Source organism: Catharus ustulatus, chromosome 2 (genome assembly GCF_009819885.2).
Source record: "Catharus ustulatus isolate bCatUst1 chromosome 2, bCatUst1.pri.v2, whole genome shotgun sequence".
NCBI lineage: Eukaryota > Metazoa > Chordata > Aves > Passeriformes > Turdidae > Catharus > Catharus ustulatus.
Window position 1 is genome coordinate 107,469,204 of NC_046222.1, and position 19,687 is coordinate 107,488,890.

The 19,687-nt window shown below is 42.4% G+C and overlaps 1 protein-coding gene across 1 annotated transcript; it reads left to right on the forward strand.

Annotated features, from left to right (window-relative positions):
* Window positions 1–831: 831 nt before the first annotated feature.
* ZRSR2 (zinc finger CCCH-type, RNA binding motif and serine/arginine rich 2) lies at window positions 832–19,650 on the forward strand. Its single transcript, XM_042779022.1, has 11 exons — window positions 832–910; window positions 2,712–2,791; window positions 2,937–3,033; window positions 3,324–3,432; window positions 3,745–3,831; window positions 6,044–6,082; window positions 8,175–8,290; window positions 11,159–11,372; window positions 13,641–13,696; window positions 13,875–13,984; window positions 14,599–19,650. The coding sequence occupies exons 1-11, from the start codon at window positions 864–866 to the stop codon at window positions 15,084–15,086; spliced, it is 1,443 nt and encodes a 480-aa protein (XP_042634956.1). The 5' UTR covers window positions 832–863; the 3' UTR covers window positions 15,087–19,650.
* Window positions 19,651–19,687: the final 37 nt, after the last annotated feature.

Genomic DNA, 19,687 nt, shown 5'->3' on the forward strand with positions numbered 1-19,687 from the left:
CCCCCAGCTCTGAGAGCCTGTAGGGCAGGGCAGCCAAGCTCCCAGCAGCCAAGGAACACACTGCAAGTCCACCTCATGGCAGGCACCAACACCGCGGTCCCACACACAGTTCCCAACACAACCAAGGCAGCTCAGACACAGAGCACAGGCTGTGGGCACAGCCACTGCCCGGAGCCTCACTCGGGTGCTGCCATGGGCAGCAACACCCAGGCAAGCTCAGACACCACTGCACGGGCACCAGCGGGGCTGAGCACTTTACACAGGCAGGAAAGGCTGAGGGAACTGGGCCTGCTCAGCCTGGGGGAGACAGCTGAGAGGAGACCTCATCAACACATAGTAACATCAAAAGGAGATGTCAGAGTGGATCCAGCAGTGGATCATATTCGTGGTGGTGCCGAGCAATAGGACAAGAGGCAACGGCAGAAATTAACGCACAGCAAATTCCACCTGAACATGAGCAAGAACTTCTTTACTGTGTCTGACCAAGCACCGGAAGAGACGGCCCAGAGAGGGTGTGGAGTCTCCCTCATTGGAGATGTTCAGGAACAGTCCGGACACAGCCCTGCGCCCTGTGATGGCCCTCTCTGAGCAGGGAGGTTGGAGCAGTGATCCACTGTGGTCCCTCCCAACCTGACCCGTTCCGTGACTCTGTGACAACGGAACGTTCTGGGCGCTCCCTCGCTTGTGGCCTTTGGGCGAGTTTGGTGAATCGGGCTCCCCAAGGGCTGGCTCTCCGTGCCGCACGATCCCCGCCGCCCCTCAGCCACGGGAGCCCCGCGCGCGCCCGGCCCCGCGCGCACCCGCCGGAACCGATTGCGCGCCCTTCCGCCGCGGGGTCACGTGACGTCCCGTCGGTACCCAAGATGGCGGCGCCCATATTGGTGCCCGAGCCCCCCCTGGGGAAGCCGAGGTGAGGCTGCGGCCGGGTCGGGGCCGGGACCCCCTGGGACAAGGGGAAGGGCCCGCGGGTCCCTGCGGAGAGTCGCGGCCCTGTCCCGGTTGGGACCGCCCGAGCGCACGACGGCTGCGGCTGAGGCCGCCCCGTGGCCGGGCCCGGCAGTGGCGCAGCTCCGCGCGGCCGTGGAGGGACGGGACGAGACGGGGGGGACCTGGGCTCGGTGGTTCGCAGGACGGGAGCGCGGCCGCGCTGAGGACGGCGACCGGGCCCGGAGGCGGCGGGGGGAGCGAGGTCGCCGTGCCCGCCCGCCCGAGCTGTGGCGGGGCCGGTCAGCGTCCCGCGCCGGGGAAAGCGGCGGCTCGGGGTGGTGTGAGCAGCAGCGGAGGCCGCGGCGCGGGGAGGCAGCGGTGTGGGTATGTGCGTGCCCGGGCTGAGCCCCGTCCTGCCCCGCCGCGGAGCCTGTGGGCCAGGGCAGCCATGCTCACAGCGGGATTCCCCGGTCGGGGTCTCCAGGTGCTTGCCAAGGCCGTGCTCTGGTGTCGGCGGCTGGAGGGAGAGGTGAGCCTCAGCCCTGGAGCGGCTCGGCGCCGCTGCTGCTTGCGCATCACCTGTGAGCCCACCTCGTGTGCTGGCCTGGGAGTAAGGGGAGTTCTTCCATCCCTTCCTTCCTTGGGTGTCAAGAAAGAGAAGTTCTCAGGGAACTGGGAAGGAGCTTCTCGCTTGTCAGCCCCAGACACCTGCTGAAGGATGCGATCTATTTCAGGCAGGAACTCGAGGTGAGAAGCGGCCAGGCTGGCCGGGTCAGAGGCAGAGGGTCCAGGTGGAGACACTGGTCTGTGCGGGCAGGCACTGCTGCCGGGACAAGCACTGTGGTGTCACCTTGGCACACACAGGTGTGCAGGTGGTGAGGATGTGAGCAATCCTGAACAGGACTGGAGATGTGGGTGAAGTTCTGGCTGGCTGAGTTGAGCTTGTGGAATATTTTAAAATTACACACTCCAAAAGGGGAAGGTTTTGATCTCCCAGCAGCATTTGGTGTAGCACAGCAAGAGATGAAGATCATCCTTCCTTCCTCTTTCTCTATTATAACCTGGCTAGGAAGAAGAAAGAATGAAACTTGACAGAAAAGAGCTTGATGTGAAAAGACTTTTACACATTAGAGGCATTTTAACCATAATGAAAACATGGTGCTGCTTGTAGGCAGCTGTTCAAAGCTGTCGGACAAGCAAGGAAGAGTCTGGCCAAGCTTGTGTAGCAGAAGAGTAGTGCTGAGCATTGTCTGTGGGGGCTGTGATTGTGTTTTGTTAGCTGTGCATTGAGACTGTGGCCTGTGGAGAATATCAAAGGACAAAAGAAAGGATCTGCAATTTCATGTCCTGTAAAAAAAAAGACTAGATTGTGCTGAAAGGTGTACCAAAATTATAAGGTAGGAGATCCCTAAGTTTTTCTCCCATATCTTATCTAGTGGTCAAGTTTTAGGAGCCTAAGGAGATTTCGTGGAGTTGGTAATGATGTCAAATACTGCAGAGCTCAAAAAAGATGAGACCCCTGTGTGTGGTGTCTTCTTGCTGCTGCTGCCCAGCAAGTCTGAACATCATTGCCACAGATTTACAGATTTCATTGTTATATCAGGTGCTGCTGTGGAGTTACTGTTTCATATAACTGCCCGTTAATTTTGCAGTTTGTGGGATTTTGTATTGCTGAAGGAAATTAAGTGCATGTATAATTTACAGTACAGTAGATTAGTATTTGTTTGACAGTAAAAATTATTTGTTTGGCAGTTTTAACATAAGTAATGTTCTCTCATCTTCAGCCATCAAAAGTACAGAGCTATTCTGAAGAAGGAGAAGAGGAAAAAAAAGCGGCAGGCACTTGCCAAACTAAGAGACTCAGGTAACTGCAGTAATTTGGTACTGTCAGTGGAACTAGAAGTGATTTGGGTTTGTTTTTGACTTTTTTTTAAAGATATAATTTTGTGTATCCATATTGGCTGTAGCATGAAGTTGTGCAGATGCATTGAATTGTGGTTTTTTCTCAGAAGCTGCAGAAAAAGATGAATCTGTGTCTGAGGAGGAAGAGGAAGAAGTGGAAGAAGAGGAGGAAGAAGAGGAAGAAAAAAAACTTGAGGCAGAAAGGTGAGAAATCTAGAAAATGGCATATATGCAGTAAATACTTTTGTAATCAATTTAATATTTTGAAAAGTTTGAATATATTTTGTGAAACGCAATCTTTATTGAAGATGTCAGGCTGCACAGTCCTTTCCTCTAAAGACTGAGTGATTCCTATGGAATCACTCTTTTAAGTAAGATTAGATAAGTTGCAGTTGTTGCTGTAGTAATAAATTTGAATTGTATTTATGACAGTTGTATCAGTCACGGGTAGTCCTTAAGCTGGTGATTTAAGTGGTGTCTGGTTTCTTTGGTAGACAAAAACTACATGAGCAGTGGTTGCTGAGAGAAGAAAAGGCCCAAGAAGAGTTTAAGCTAAAGAAGGAAAAAGAAGAGGCTGCAAGAAAGCGTCAAGAAGAGGAAGAGGTATAAAGATCTAAAACCTTACAGTTGTGCTTGGCAAAAAGGTAGACTTAGTGTAATAACTTCTATTATTTTGTGATGGACCCATTTTTCTTGATACTGATGTGTTTGAAAGCATAGATTCTCCACTCTTTTGTATAGAAAAGCAAAACTGAAAAGAGAAGACAACAACTCTTAAAAGTGTTTTTTTCAGAGATTTAATTGCTACTGACTGGATGAAAATTTAATGGTCAGGGAGTTGTAATGCAACATGGTAGTAGTGTTGACTTTGTTTGTAAAGCATTTTTCCTTAATTTATTTTTTTTTATTGTAAAGAGGAAGATCAAAGAAGAATGGGAAGAGCAGCAAAGAAAAGAGAGAGAAGTGGCACAGCAAAAACAACAGGAGAAGAGAGAGAGAGAGGTAATTCTTGGTGGTGGGAGGATATACATGTTCTATATCCTGTGACATGATCAGATGCAACAGTTATGCACATTGAAGAGGGATTTTGTTATAATTAGCAAATGCATTAGTTAACCCATTTTGTCTAAGTTCCTAAACCATTACTCAGTGTTAAAGAGCATCCGGGGATTTATATACTGAAGTGTAACTCTTGTTAATGCATCTGGTCGTTCACAGTGTGTAATTGTTTATATCAGGTAAATAAGAAGGTACTGTGGCAATGCTGGTTCTGATAAGTGCACTTTCTGCATCATATATTAAAGATAATCCTTCCTTAATGTCCTAGTTGAACACAGTCAGTGCTGGAGAAAATGCCCAAAGAGGATATGGAATATGGAAGTACATTGCTGCTGTTCCTTAACGCAGTTCTTAATCAAAAGATGTGTTACTGCTTTTCTTTATCTGACTCATCCAACAGGACGTATCTTTTTTCAGAGCTCCTTGGGTGGAATAAAAAATGATATTGAAGATACAAGTCATTGATTACATTTCTGTTAATGATGCATTCTTCCTAAGTTTTAGAAGTTCAGTGATGTAGATGTAAAATGTCCTGTAGAGTAATCCAGTGTGAGGAGTGGCCTCTTATTGCCACTGAAGAGTGACTGCAGCTTTCTAGGATCTGGTCGTTTTAGATTCTCCACAAAGTTTCCAGTCATTTCACTGGGAGGTGTCTTGCAGCTGTGTCTGATAGCCACAGCAGAGAAGAGCCCTGAGCACACAGTTCTGGCTCTCTGCAGTTAATTGTTGGTTGTGCCACTGATTGTGTAACACTCGAATGAGGAATGCCAAAGAACAGCAGTTATTGTATTTCCTGTCTAACTTCCTCAAGTTGTTCAAGTGTCTATTTCTTTCTTTGTAGAGTAGGGAGAGAAAACTTTATTTAGGGTTGAGAGAGAGTTTGGAGAGAGTTGAACCATGATAACAGCAGGATTTTATTCCTCCCCTCTGTCCTTGTGTCTGGGTTTGCCTAAGCCCTCAGTGGGATAATGTGTCCCTCAACTAGATGGAAGCAGCTTTCTTTTTTGTTTGGTTGTTGGATTCTTTGCTTTGTGTTTTTCTGGGTTGTTATTTATGGGGATAGTGAGTTAAATTGGCTCACAGAGGGCAATGATAGGCACCCAGAGGGAAACTGATTACCCAGCTAGGAGCAGAGCCACCCATTTTAGCAGCAGAAAGTTTTTTAATTGGTTTTGCCTGTGTCTTGAAAGAGCATTTTATTAAAATTAAACAGTGACACAAAAAAAGCCTCTAATTTCCCTCCCTAAAATGAAGAAATAGATTTTCTAGTTTGATGGGTGGTGGTGGTGGTTTGAGGCTTTTTTGGAAAGTGTGACTTTGTGGCTTTTTTTGTTTGTGTGGTTTTGGGAGTTTTGTTTGTTTTTTCTGTTTCGTTTTTCTTTGTTTTCTTTATATCTGACAGTCTTTGGTGATCAGTACCAAATGCTGTCTGGATCCTCATCTTGAATTGCATTTTTAAACTTTTATTTGTTCTTTTTAATTTAATTAATTTTTTTTCCAAATTAAACTGATCCTACCATATTTTCTTGTATTGATTATGTTTAAATGTCTTTTTTATAGAACAATTTATTAGAAATAGTGTCCAGCTAGTTTTGGAGAGTGATATTGTTTTGCTCAGCCCACTTAGAAAAAGGAAGGGAAAGAATACCCTCATTGCTTTCCTGTATTTGGAAGGCTAGATATGGTTAACTTACGACATTTAAGTTTCTTACCAGTTACATCTCTTGCTTTAACAGAGGCTCACTAAGTATTGCATTTTTCTGTGTGTTCCATAAAATGTGTAAGTTAAAACATTTTGTCAACTAAATTATTATGGACTTACCTGTAACCAGGCTGTGTACTAGAGCAGGAGATAGAATTTAAGCATCAGTAGTTCAATAACAGTTTTAAAAAAGGAAATTAAACTTTTGTGTTATCTGTAATTTAGTTTAGAAAATCATCTATGTGAGGGTCTTGTCTGGTGTATCCTTTAACAGCTTTGTAGTACATGAATTGCTACAGAGCTAAAGTAAATCTCCTGTTTTTAAAGCAAACCTCATCACACTTTCATTATGCATAATCACTAAGCATTGTAAATTAGATTCTTAACTAAAGAAACCAGATGTTTTGCGTGTCCTCGGGGTTTTCACTAGTCCTGTGTTTGCACCATTTATAGGCAGCTGTGCAGAGGATGCTGGATCAAGCTGAAAGCCAGGTATGCTCAGAGACTTTCTGAAAAAAGAACTGAAAAGTAATTTAATTTCCATCCGGTATTTGCCTTCTAGCATGCTGTCCATCTGCTCTCGAGAACCTAATGGCCTGAATAAATTTAATATATAGTGGCTTCCATGAGCTGTAAACAATTATTTACTGGGTGGAACATAATTAAGCATATTTCTGGCTGGTTGGTGGCAGTGCAGTTGTGCATGCTGATCACTGTTCAGGAGGTCTGAGTGAAAATGAACCTGGAAATACTGCTGTGTGCTGTTAAAAAACACTATGAGTGATGGTTTATTTATGAATTGTAATTCTAAATAAGTCTGTCAGTCCTGGGTGGCAAGATAAACTTGTCTTTTTAAGCAGATGTCAGGCTCTAAATAAGAGGATTCAGTGGTGGAGGAGGGCACAGATCCTTAAGGAAAAGAAGAAAAGGTGGGGGAGGGAGAAGCTTCACTGCTTGGATGCCTGAAAGAGCATAGATCTCAAGCTGGTAGTGTGTAGAAAAGAAAACTGCAGTTTGCATTTGAATCTTAGAGAATAATTTTGCTTTTTATCTCTGTCACATGGTTAAACTTGTGAAGATTCTTGCTCTGTCTAAACCATTGCATGAATTTGAAAAATCAGTTTTAACCTAGTTATCCACTGTATATTGACTGCCATAGCTACATTGGAGTTACATTTGATTCCAAATCATATTTCAACATTTCTTTGGGTAGGAAATCTGTTTCATAAGATGGGTAGGAAATGCTTTTAACTGCTGCCTGCCCAGAGCTCAAGATGCATTAGCAGTCATGTCTGCAAAGGAATAATCAGAAACATGGTGTGGTAGGGACTGCATTAGAGTATCACTTCAGGGTTCAGTTACTGCTGACATAACAGGGCTGTTCTGGTGATAGAAAATTATGGCTGCAAGTCATGAACAGAATTGGTAGCTGGGTCAAATGCTGCTTGTGACTAAAAAGAATTTTCAGTTGATTTAAAATGAGAACTTAGGCCAGTCAGCTTTACAGATTGTTTGGTTAGAATGAAAATTCCTTTTTAAATATGTGTCTTGATTGTAGTCATTCAAGGCTTGCAACTTGGTGAGGCCATTTTGAATTATAGAAATCTTAATGACCCAAGATGATCAGTACAGATGCTTTTACTTCCAGGGCTAACTATAAATTTAATTTTCTTAAATTCTGGCCTTTGGCAAGTTACTTTTTATTTTAGCCTTTTCTAGATGCACATAACAGTGATAATGATGAGCTTGCTGAGCTTTGGGCTGTTGCAGAGGAAAATAAGTAAATAGTCCTAGCTTTCTCTCTACCAGGTTGTAGTGTTTTTGGCTGGGGTAGCATTATTTTTTTTCATGGTGGCTGGTACGGGCCTTCATTTTGCGTTTACACTTAAAATAGGGTTGAAAATGTGGAGATGCTTTTGTTACTGCTGAGCAGGGCTTACACAGACCCAAGGCCTTTTCTGCTTCTGATACTGCCACACTGGCGAAGAGGCAGAGGGTGCATGGTTTGTCAAGAGGAGACACAGCTGGGACAGGTGATCCCAGCTGACCAAAGGAGTATTCCAGACCATCTGATATCATGCTCAGTATATAAAGTGCAGGGGAAGAAGAAGGAGGTGGGGGGAACATTTGGAGTGATAGTTTGTCTTCCCAAGTCACCATTACCCATGGTGGGGTCTTGCCTTCCTGGAGATGGCTGAACACCTGCCTGCCCATGGGAAGCAGTGAATGAATTTCTGGTTGTGTGCCTGGCTTTTGCTTTCCCTCTTAAAGTGTCTTTATTTAGATACATGAATTTTGTATCTTTCACCCTTCCATTCTCTCCCTTATCTTGCTTGCTGGGGCTGTGTGCAAGTGGCTCTGTGGGGCTTGGCTGATGGCTGGGGTTAAACCACGGCACAGGTGTATAAAGTGAGACCCAAGGCACAGGGCAACTTTGAAAAACAATGCTTTCAATAGGTTCAGCTTGCCTTGTAGAAACATAGTGCTCATAACTGCATGTGAATTCAGTTGTTAAGTTTTATTTTTGACACTCTGTTTTTTGACTGTTTTCTAACTTTTGTCTATTTTAATGTTTCTTCCACAGCTGGAGAATGGTGTGAGTTGGCATAACCCAGAACCCCCAGAGAACCTGGGAACAGAGAAGGATAGAGCAAATTGCCCATTTTATATTAAAACAGGCTCCTGCCGATTCGGAGACAGGTAATGCATTGAATATTTACCAGGATAGAAGTGTGTTGGGGAGATAAAATGGAGGCAACTTAATTAGGTCATAAGCAAACTGAGGAAAAATTGCTGCATAAAATACTTCTGTGTATTTGGATGTGGATTGAGAGCAGAACATTGCCTGGCTGGAATTGAGTTCTTTATTGTTATGACATATTATTGATGATGCATTCTGGTTACATTGGTCAGACTTGACTTTTCCTCAGCCTAGACTCATGCACAAATACATTCTGACAGAATGTGTATGGTCTGCTATTAATACAGGTCTGGTATGTCAGATGCTATTTTATATTTTCTAATTTGCATATGTTCAAATTCCAAATGGACTAAAGTAAATTAAGGTAAATCTGCACAATTGGAAAGTTGTCAGGTAGCTTCCAGAGTTCTGACTATTTAAATGTGTGATACATTTACTTGTGATTCTGGTACACTGACAGGGTGCTCCTGTCTCAGGAGGGAAGTTAGTAAAAGGCAAAAAGAGAAGCTCAACACCTCTGTAGAAGTGGGTGTCAAGTCCAGACTCTGCTTTCAAAGAGGGAGATGGAAGACAACTGTGGTAGATGAGCAGCAAACTCGGGAGTAGGGCTGGAATGATTATTTGCAGTTTAGTCAGGTGTCTCAGAATGTTTGCCAGCTTTGGAAAAAGAAAAGACTTTCTCATATGAAACAAATGGCAAACTTGTTCCCAGAGGATGTAGAGGAAGCCAGAAGTAGAAATGAGTTTATGTTCACTGGTGACCACAAACAGTGATGACCCAAATGCAGCTTCTGGCTTGAAAATTCCGGATTATTTTTTTGTACTAAGGAGAAACAACAGCTTAGCAGGGAAGGACTCTGATATTTATTACATAAATCTTCAGCAAAAACTTAGGAGGTTATTTTACTAACTTGTATCACTGAAACATGTGGTCTAGCTATTGCAGTTTTCTTTGTGCTAGGAGTAATTTGTTCCAGTGTGATGTATACTGTGGATAATTATAAGATAATTCAACTATATGGAAGCTTCAAGTTCACATCTTTTTTTTCCTATTCTGAAATAAGTGTTGAATTCCATAATAAAAATTTCAGCAGCTATGCCACTTCAGTCAGCATTTTTTTCAAATGTGTCTTTGTAATCTTAGCAGTATTTTTGTTTCAGTGGTCTTTAATGGAGATAACCTCCTGGATTATTTATGGATTGCATATAATTCAGTTTTGCTTTGAACTTTGCATTTGAACTATGAATAATCCTTGGAAAATAAATACTGAGAAACATCATATTCTGCCCTTCCTCTTTCACCCTTGTTGATGTCAGCTACCTCTCTTTCATCTTCCTTCTTTTTCCTCACATATCTGCTTCCTTCATAATCTGGTCATTTCAACATCTGGTGCTGTCTGTAAGTAGAAGGACTGGTACAGCTAGGGTAGGACTGGAAGGATGAGTTGGAAGGAGTTGTGAAAAACTAAGAGCCAGTGTTATCAACAAATAACTGTTGAATCTTGTCAAAGATCACTATGTCTTGAAGAGGCTAAAACTGGCTGAGTTTGCTACTACCAGTTTCCCCAGTAATTCAAACCCTAACAGTTTGCAGTAATATGGGATTCTTGGGTCATTCCTTTTCCTTGGGGTTCCTTTTGTTCTGTCATGTGAATAATCATTTTGTGTACAGATGATATTAGGTGGGTTTAATATTTTGTTTGCTATTACTGAAATTAAATAGCAAAAGGAGGCAATTTCTAAAATGTAAAAAAATATAATTATCAAATTAATTATCTCACAGTTTAGTTTTGGATTTGAAGATTGGATTTTTCTGTTGCTTGCGTTTTGAAGTCTAGGGGATCAGCCAGAATGTGAGAGTCCATTTCTGACTGACTGAGTACAGAAAAACTTCCTAGCTAAAGCCTGGGTTGTAATTGTCCATTTTGAGACCTGACCTCCCTGCAGTTTCTCTGTGCTGTCCAGTGACACAAAGAGACTAGACTAGTCTGGATGTTTTTTCTCATCATGCCATTTGAAAAGGAGAAATGTGTTGAAGAGTGCATGACCCAGTTGCTTGGGGACATATTGAACGGGAATCATAAAGCACAGTGAAATAAAGATGGAGAACATCTCTGTCCTTACTGAATCTAAAGGTGTCTAGAGGAGAACTGTATTTCAGCATCTTAGCAAAGTAGCCTGAATATGATGGATGGTGAAGGAAATATAATACTTCTATGGCTGCTGAGAAGATGTAGATTACAATTCAGCTGATTTAGAAGCATCTTTTTTGCTGGTGGGGTGGGGTTTTTTTGGTTTTTTAGGGTTTCTTGGGGGTTTGTTTGTCTGTTTTGGTTTGGTATTTTTTTGTTAGAAGTGGAAAAACACCAGTGTTGTACTCATCCAGGTGCAGGTCTAAATGTGCTGTTCTTCTCTCATTCCTGCTTTCCATCCCCATATCATGAGAACAACTTTAGTAAAAGTTGTTCAATTCGCAAAAAGATGAGCCAGGACTTACTTTTAAATATCTTTATAGAAAGACTCCTGACAATCTTTTAAGCCCTTCAGAAAATGGGAACACATTAACCCTAGTAGCCTAAAAGAAATTACTTCAGCTCTCATTGTAACACTGGTATCTATAGCTTTTGTAGTTCTGCTTTCTTAAGCAAGAATGTGTTTGTTAAAGGCATTAAGGAAGCATTAAGGTTATGTACAAACTCACTCCGAAAGATTTGGTTTTGTAATTGAAATATCTTGATCTTCCACTAATTGATTTTCTTTTATAATAACAGTAACTCAAAATGGCAAATGTTTGAAGCTTCAACAAGTGTATTTTCTGCTGAAAGTGCCAATCTTTCCCCTTTCCTTTCTTCACTACACCCGTCCAGGTGTTCTCGCAAGCATAACTACCCCACGTCCAGCAAGACACTGCTCGTGCGAGGGATGTTCATCACTTTTGGCATGGAGCAGTGCCGGAGAGACGACTACGACACTGATGCCAGTCTGGAGTACAGTGACGAGGAGACCTACCAGCAGTTCCTGGAGTTCTATGAGGATGTACTCCCTGAATTTCAGAATGTGGGGAAGGTGGTTCAATTCAAGGTATGCAGCTAAGTGAGGTTTATGAGCCTTAAGTCTGTGTGCACTAGCGAACTATGCAGTATTCTTTCAGCAAATTGTGCATCTCTCATGTCACCTGTAAACTTGTTACTGCTCTTACAGAGCACCATCTTACTCTGGGTGAATCTCCTCCCCCATTCCCTTGAAGCGTTACAAAAGTTTGTGCTTCTATATTGCAAGTTATTCACACTGCTCAACAGTCCACTTATCTCATAGTCCTTTCTTTTCTTACCCTGTGCTAAGCCCCAAGAGGGTCCATTAAGACTGTTAGACAGTATAAACACATCTGACCTACTGTATTTGCGCCTAAGGAATGAAATAGTGGGGCCATGAAATGTATTTGGAGTGTACACCCAAACAATGTCATTTTAGGGCTGGCTGAATAAAACAAAATCAGATTACAATGAACTGAAAATATAGCAGGTATTTCAGTAGGAAGAATTGTAGAAAGGTAAGTTATATAAATGGTCTTGAGATTCGTCATCCATCCTTAGTGTCTGTGCATTTGGTTTGCTCAGTGTTTTGTACTGACTTTTTCCCATTTATGTATTGTTATTTCTTACGGGGATAAAGAGGGATCTGTAAATGGAGACCTGAGTTGAATGATGTATGTTAACAGTCCCATGTTGCCCAAAAATACGCAGCTTGGATGGTGCAGTCTCCTTGTATGAGAATCTATTGCAGCATCCCTTTCTGCTTGCCATTCCTGAGTGTTTTCCTGCAGTCACCAGGAGGCACATAGTGCCTTTTCTTCTTTTGTGTTCATCTACTGACAGCTGCCTCAGGACTGAGATGGCATTAGCATTTCAAGCAAGAGGAAAGTAGAAAGAGTGAATTTTCTTTAGTTGTATAATGAACTTTATAGGTAAGAAACCTTTACTTGTTTGGAGGAGTGGAGCATCCTCTCCATATTTTGACTCAAGGAATAATAGCCAGTTGTCCTCTTCTAGAAGACAGGATGCAGATTCCCTATGGAGCGTGGATTGAAAAGCCTTATCAGCTCAGTCAGGCCCTTGGCTTTGTACCATTGTTCTGTGCAGGTGTGCTAAGCTAACCTGCTTGGGTCCCTGTGACTGTTAGTGTGGCATTCCTTGGCTTCTGAGGCAATTGTGCAACAGCAAGATGATTCTCATGCACATTTTTGCTACATTAGAGATGCTTCGGAATGACATGTTGGCTGCAGGGATCTTAACTATGAGTGAGCTGAGAATCTGTGACCATTTCCAATCAGACTATACACACCCCTCTTTCAGCTGAGTGCCTTTTCTATTGTAGCCCAAGGTTTTATTCTGACTTTTTCTGGGAAGCTGCTCCAGAATCTGGAAGGTCCTGATAAAACACTTACCCTAGAACACTAGGGTTCTTTCCTACCCAAAAATGTCTATGGCAAAATCATTCTCACTTGTTCTTGTACTGACACTGTTTATCTGAAAATATAGATGACTCCTGTTCCTGTAATAATTATACAAGTGCTTGTTATTGTGGCTGAAACCCTTTGCTAATCAAGCATACAAAGAGGTACTCCCTGAGGGTCAGTCATGATTCAGGGATGAAAGGAGCCGCTAACCTTGTTTGCTGCAGATATTGGAAGAGGTCTGTGGGCAACAGAGGCTGGAATCACAGTTTGCCCTGGAGAACTGGGTTCCACCTGCTTGGACCTGCCTATGTCAGAATCTTTTGTAACTAGGAGCAAGCTTTTTCAAAGGTAATTTGTGTATTTTTGAGAGCTTTAGATACCCTTTGAATGCTAAATCATTACAAAAAAAGGTATTTCACAATTGTACAGTGAAAGTTGGTGTCTTCAGCTTTTTGAAACCATTTCACAGGGATGCTGTGGAGATACATTGCTCTAGAGTCTCTTACTGTAATGAGTCCCTCATTTCCACTTGAGGATACTACTACTTGTTGTCAGAGCAGGATTTGGCTGTTGCACAATAGGGTTGGCCCCTACAATGACAATGGAGTATAAGCTTTCTTGTGGACTAAGTGAAGCCAAGATCCTAGAGTTAATCAAAGCATAATGCTGGAAACAGTTACACATTAGCCAGAAAGGGTTTTATGGAGGGTTTGGTTTTTTTTGGTTTTGTTTGGTTGGGTTTTTCTTGGTTAACCCTAAGTGTTCAGAAAAACATCATCTCTAATTTGATATGGATGAACTGTCATAAATGAGAATTGCCCATCTCAGAATGTGTGAGCTGCTGTACAGCATAAACCTTCCACTGCCCTAACCTCATGTTTCCATCCCCTCAGGTCAGTTGCAATTATGAGCCTCACCTGCGAGGAAATGTGTACGTCCAGTACCAGTCGTAAGTACTCACAGTTTTACCAAGTGTTAGAATTAAATTCCAGAGTTGAGTAATGAACAAGAAGTGTTTGTATCATCTATGCAGTTCATTTTCATGCTGTAGTGGGAGCCCAGAATTGGTAAGGGATGTCTGAAGTGATTGTGTGATGATAATGCCATCTGTTATTTTTACTTTAAAGGGAGAAGGACTGTCAGGCAGCTCTGGCTCTGTTCAGTGGACGATGGTATGCAGGCAGACAGCTTCATTGTGAATTCTGTCCTGTGACAAGGTGGAAAACTGCCATATGTGGTGAGTCTTGGAAAAGAGACTGTGTTACTGGAGAGTACTCGCTCATGAAAGTGAAAAAGAGGGATTAGGCTGTAGCTTTCAGATCTTCCTAATGTTGTATTCATTTCTGTTTGGAAGACAAATGTGCTAACTTGCTTGTGTAGATCAGGAAACAAAGGGAGTATGTCACCATGTCATGTAAATGCCTGAATGGTTCTAGTGGATTTACCATGGTCTAGCCTTGGAAATAATAATCTTAAGGTGAAACTCCGGAAGTACTAATTTACCTCTTGAGAAGCAACAGCAGTTTCTGACTGTCAACAGTTCTGAGCAGTAAATATAACATGTAACTTATCTAGATATACCTTCTTACATTAAGGTAAATAAAGTTTAATAAAATTAAATGAAAAGTTAAGTTTGTTCTACGCTAAAACCAAATCTTCATAGCTGTTAAAAAGCTAATTCCAAGAAAAGTACAGTGAAAATAAATCTTGTGTGAGTTAAATTGATAGGTGATCAGATGCATGTTTGGAGAAGCAAAGTTCAGTTTATTACGTTGCTTCCAGTTAGAACCTAATGAAGAAAGAGATTCAACAGGTCTGCTTCATAAAAAAGCAAACCCTAATCTGTTGCAGGCTTATTTGAAAGGCAGAAGTGTCCAAGAGGGAAACACTGCAACTTTCTTCACGTATTCAAAAATCCAAACAACGAGTTTTGGGAGGCCAATAGAGACATACGTATTTCTCCTGAACGGACTCATCAGTTGTCTAAAAACTCTGAGAGGAGGAACAGATCGAGCCATCGTGACGACTATTACAGCCGGTCCAGGAGAAGGGGCAGCCCGAGCCCAGACCATTCCTACCGCAGGAACGGAGAATCGGAGAGAAAAAAGAGTCGCCGCAAAAACAAGAGGCGGCGCCGGTCGGGCAGGTCCAGGAGTCGAGAGAGGAGGAGATCTCACAGCAGGGGCAGGAAGAGGAGAGGCCGCAGTCGCAGCCGCAGTCACAGTCGGACACGCAGCAGGAGCAGGAGCAGAAGCAGGAGTTCCTCTCGATCCAGGAGCAGGGGTAAAAAGAGATCGAGCAGCAGAGGAAAAAATAGCGAAACTCCCAAAACAAAGTGAGGATTACTTTCAGAAATCACTAATTGATAAAAATAGAGCTGACAAAGAAATCTTCCCAATAGGGCACCAGATATATTTGAATTTCAAATAAAGTGTTCTTGCACATTAAAATGTTTCTTCCTAATAAAGGAACGTAGTTTACTGTGTGCGAAGCTTGAGAAAATTAAAAGTTTTAAGTCCTCTAGAAGGTGTGAATGTCAAGTACTCCAGCTACTTTGTCCCTCTGAACTGCTGCAACACTTGGATGCACACTAAGTACAAATAGAGAAGTGAAGCCTCTTTGGTATATGCTTATTTCTGTTATGTGAATGTTAAGTGTTTACTGTTCCTGTAAGGAGTTAGTACAGAACAGCCAGTGTGCAGTATATTCACGCCCCAGCACCCTACAGATCCAGGTCTGTGTACATGACTGCCATTTGTATTTTTCACCTGTTTATAGGAAATTGCTTTCTAGACAACGAAAATATAATCATTTTATGAGTTGGAGAAAAGGGATCTTAAAGACACCACTGTTTGACTGTACAGTACTTGCTCAGTAGGAGCTTTTTGGTCATGAGTGTTGGATTTTTCTCTGCCCTGACTGAGCTGCTGAGCTGATTGCTTGTAGGGATTGCAGTAGACTAAACCAAGTAGCAAGTACACAGAGAAACAATCAGTTTATTCAGTACCTTAGTCCCCAAGTAAGAATGGAGACCATGCAACTGTAATCCTCGAGTGAGGCTAGACATACTTTGCATACCTCTTGGTTGCAACCCCTTTGTAGGTGAAAACAACCTGCCTAACTTGTGCTGGAGGGGTGGAAAGTGTCCATCTGGGAACCAAAGACAATTGTGAAGGCTCGGTCATGATGGCTGCAGAGTGGATGAAGAAACTGAAGGGTTTATACATGAAAGAATATTTTATGGTTTTGGGAGAGGAGGACTTGACTTACAGCCTTTTTAGGTTTATTTTACAAATAGTTTAAGGCACCCTACTGCCTTGCTTTCCTCCAGCCAAGGTGAAGAGTAGGGTACATAAAAATGAAAGTATTGGGACAAAACCTTCTTGAAATGATAACTACATTAGTGAAGTACCTGCAGTTAGATAAATCCTTACCAGTATTTTTTAACTTTTAAATAAAAGATTTATGCTTTTAGATGTATTGTATTTCACAGGGCTTATCTTCAGGTTGTAACTTGGGCAGCTCAGTGTCCTCAGGCACTTGGAGAGAGCTTGTGGCACCAAAGGTGCAAGGTGCCCTAACGGTGTGTAGAGAGACCTCCCTGTCTTTAGCCTCTCCAAACAACTGGGCTCCTGCCTTCAGACAACTGATCAGACCCCCTGAGTTGGACGCCTAAAGCAGGCATGAAGTGCTCCCAAAAAGTAATTCGTTACAACTCCCAGCAATGCAACATAAAACTCCCTTAGAAAATCTGAGTATCTGAACTTTACCAACAGTACTCCTCACAGCAAGGACATTGTTCCCCAGGTTATTTAAGATCAAGTGAACATTGCTTCTGGACATAATATATATATTTTTTTTTTGCTTTTTAAAATGCATAGTGCACCTAGCATGCTGATTATACATTTTTCCTTCCTTCTTCATGTGTAACTTGTCCGATATAGAGTAATACAACAAAAGTGGTGTTCAGTTCAAACCCGACTTTCACTATATTGTGTCATAACTGTGGCAGAGCTGTAGCTTAGTTAATTTGATTAAATGTTTTAGTTTTTAACAGATGTAGGAATTGTAATTAATTAGCATAACTTTTGAAATCACTTTTTTAAAAGGCATATTTCAAAGGATAGACAGCACTAAGTTTTTAATTCCATTTGAGAAATTTGTTACTGCCAGTTTCTTATAATGTACCTTTTTCTCACCACACCTTAGAGACAAATTGTCCCTGAGGTTTCTATTTTTTTATAGATGCTCAATTGTCTCCCTGGGTCGCTTGCACCATGTGTGACAAACTCTGGTTGAGTTGGTCACCAGCAGGCTGGTTCCATCCTCCTTTCCCTGGCTGCCCTTCTTCTCACAGCTCTCGTGGGAAAGCTGGCTTGTCCCTGTGCACCCTGTGTCACACGGCCAGATGTCCCAGAGCATAATCCCAGCACAATCAGCTGTCCAGCTCAAGTAAAAGTGGTGGAGTGGGTGGTGGGAACCTGTGACCAATCAGGTGAAATAAGCAAACCAGGCCTCCATGGGATTAGAAACTAAGTGCCCACTAAAATCATGTGAAAATTCCATGGGTGATTAGGTTCCTTGTCCCCGCAGTTTTGTAAAACGATTTGGGAAGCTGAGCGGCTGTATTTAAAAAAAAAAAAAAAGAAAAAAAAACAAAAGAAAAAAAAACCAAACTTGCTCAGAAATGCATGTAAAAATTAAAATATACTTTATTTCTGCTATTACAACGGCTGAAGCTTCAGCTTGTCTTTCTTGAGGTCTGGACCCAGACGTGCTGGCTGTACCTGTGCAATGTAGGACTGGTAGCTGTGATTGCCCCGCACTTTCACACACTGTCTGTTTATTACACAGACTCTGAGTGCTGTAGATCTGACATTTTGCTTGCATTTGTTAGCATGAAACCTGGGATTCCACCAGTTTTCTAACATCGGAGTTCGTATTTTTCAGTATTGTTTCTCTGCTTCATAACCTTGAGTAGTGTTATATGCATGGTTTTGTGTTTCCTTATTATTGTCTGAGTGAGCTATTTTATTCTGGAGAGACAAACAGACTAGAAGTTTTTTTTTAATGTTAAGCTCAATTTCTTTCTTTCCCAAAGGGAAAAGGCCCCAGAAGAACCCAGAAGAGATTTAAATTTGTAAGGAACAGCCTATTCCTTTTGCCTGTTATTCCACATATTCCACAGAAAAGGACCTTATAAAATGAATTAATATGGGCCAACTTTTGTTTTGTCTTTAATGACTACTTGAAAGCAGCAGCTTTCAAAATACTTTTTTTCAGTTGTGCATTCAGCAGGGATCACAGAGGTGCTTTGGAGTAATTCTGGTATTTACACAGAGGTTCAGGGTGGCAGTGCCAGACCAGCTGCTTCAGTCAGGATGGGGAGCAGGTGCTGCTCCTGCCCTTCAGCAGAGGAACAGCCCAGCCGGGCAGCGGCGCTGCCTTGTTCAGCAGCGCAAGGGGAACAGTGACAGTGCAGTGGGAACCCCTGCAGGCACAGGCACTGCTGCTGCCCAGCAGAATTAAGGCATCAGGGAACTGGGCTTGCCCCTCGCAGCAGAGTGCCTTCCCTCCAACTGTGGCTGGTGGCCACTTCTGTGGGACTTCATTCCCTGTCTGCCTGTCCAGAATAGCAAACGCCTGTTGGGTTCAGAAGGGGTGGCATGTGTCTGTATTCAATGCAAGGCATTTCTTAGGGACACTCACCAAGCCTTCCCTCTCTGGCCCCAGCCCTTGTGTACAGGGCACATTGTCCAAAATGCATCCCAAGTGACTCCTCTCCCACTCTTACGCCTTGTGATGGCAGCATGGCTGTTTTGCATCCAGTTTTACATTAGCACGTTCAGCGTATCGGAAACTGCCCCGCGGTTTACCAGTGACATTCCTGTGCGCTAAGTAACTTGGTTGTTTTCTAAAGACATGCAAGAGCCTGCTAAAAAATGTTACTGCTTCCTGTCCTGGATCAGCACTTCTTACAAAACATGAAAGATGGAAGTTTATGATAGTTAATAACCTAAAAGCTCAATTTACTTTCTTACATTATCCAAAGAGTGCAGCTCATTTTGCTGTAAGCTTAAAAAACCCCCCATCTGTTCCACATAAACTCCTGCTCAGCACTGATGGATCAGGTGAATTGAGTATCTGTGGTTGAAAACTGTAACTGATGTGACATGAACAGGTAACACTTTGTTGAGCCATGGGACAGACTGCAAAGCAAGCTGGACAAGCCTAATCCATGGTACGAGGGAACCTGACAGAGACAGCCACAGTGCGACCATCACTGTGGCCTCACCCCAAAAGGAACAGCCAATGTCTAGGAAGGCCTCTTCGAGTTAAACACTTAAGTCAGTGAAGTTGAAGACACTCAGGACAACAATCAACTTGCCTGAACAATCCAGAAATTCCTACTTATTGTTTAGCTCCCTTCTCCACCAGACAGGAAATTCAAAAATCAGAATTTAATTTCAAATTAATTTCAGAAATGCCCAAATATGTTAATTTCTCCTCATGCTTTCGCTGATAACATCAAGCAGTTCAGTTCTTTCAGAAAGGTGGAGAACACATTCATCTGACATATTTTTGGTTGAGACCAGGATTGTAAGCATTGACTTGATCAGAATTCTATTAAAAGAATGGAATACTCAGTCTGTATTATCCAGAATCTCAACATGTGGTTTAATTTTCAAGTGAAGTGGTACTACCCCATCAATTTAACATCCACTTAAATAAACTTTGTGTTTAATGTGGCAAGCTTTCCAAAAACTTGCTAATTTATTGCTTTCTCTACAATTTAAATGGATGTAAATAACTAAACTCGGACACAGTATCCTCAACATTTTTTAATGAAGTGCTCAAGAACAGGTTAAGCACTGTAATAAAATTTCCCCTTTTTTTAAGCCAGCACTGAGTGGTCTCTTCTTTCCTCTGTGAATACAGA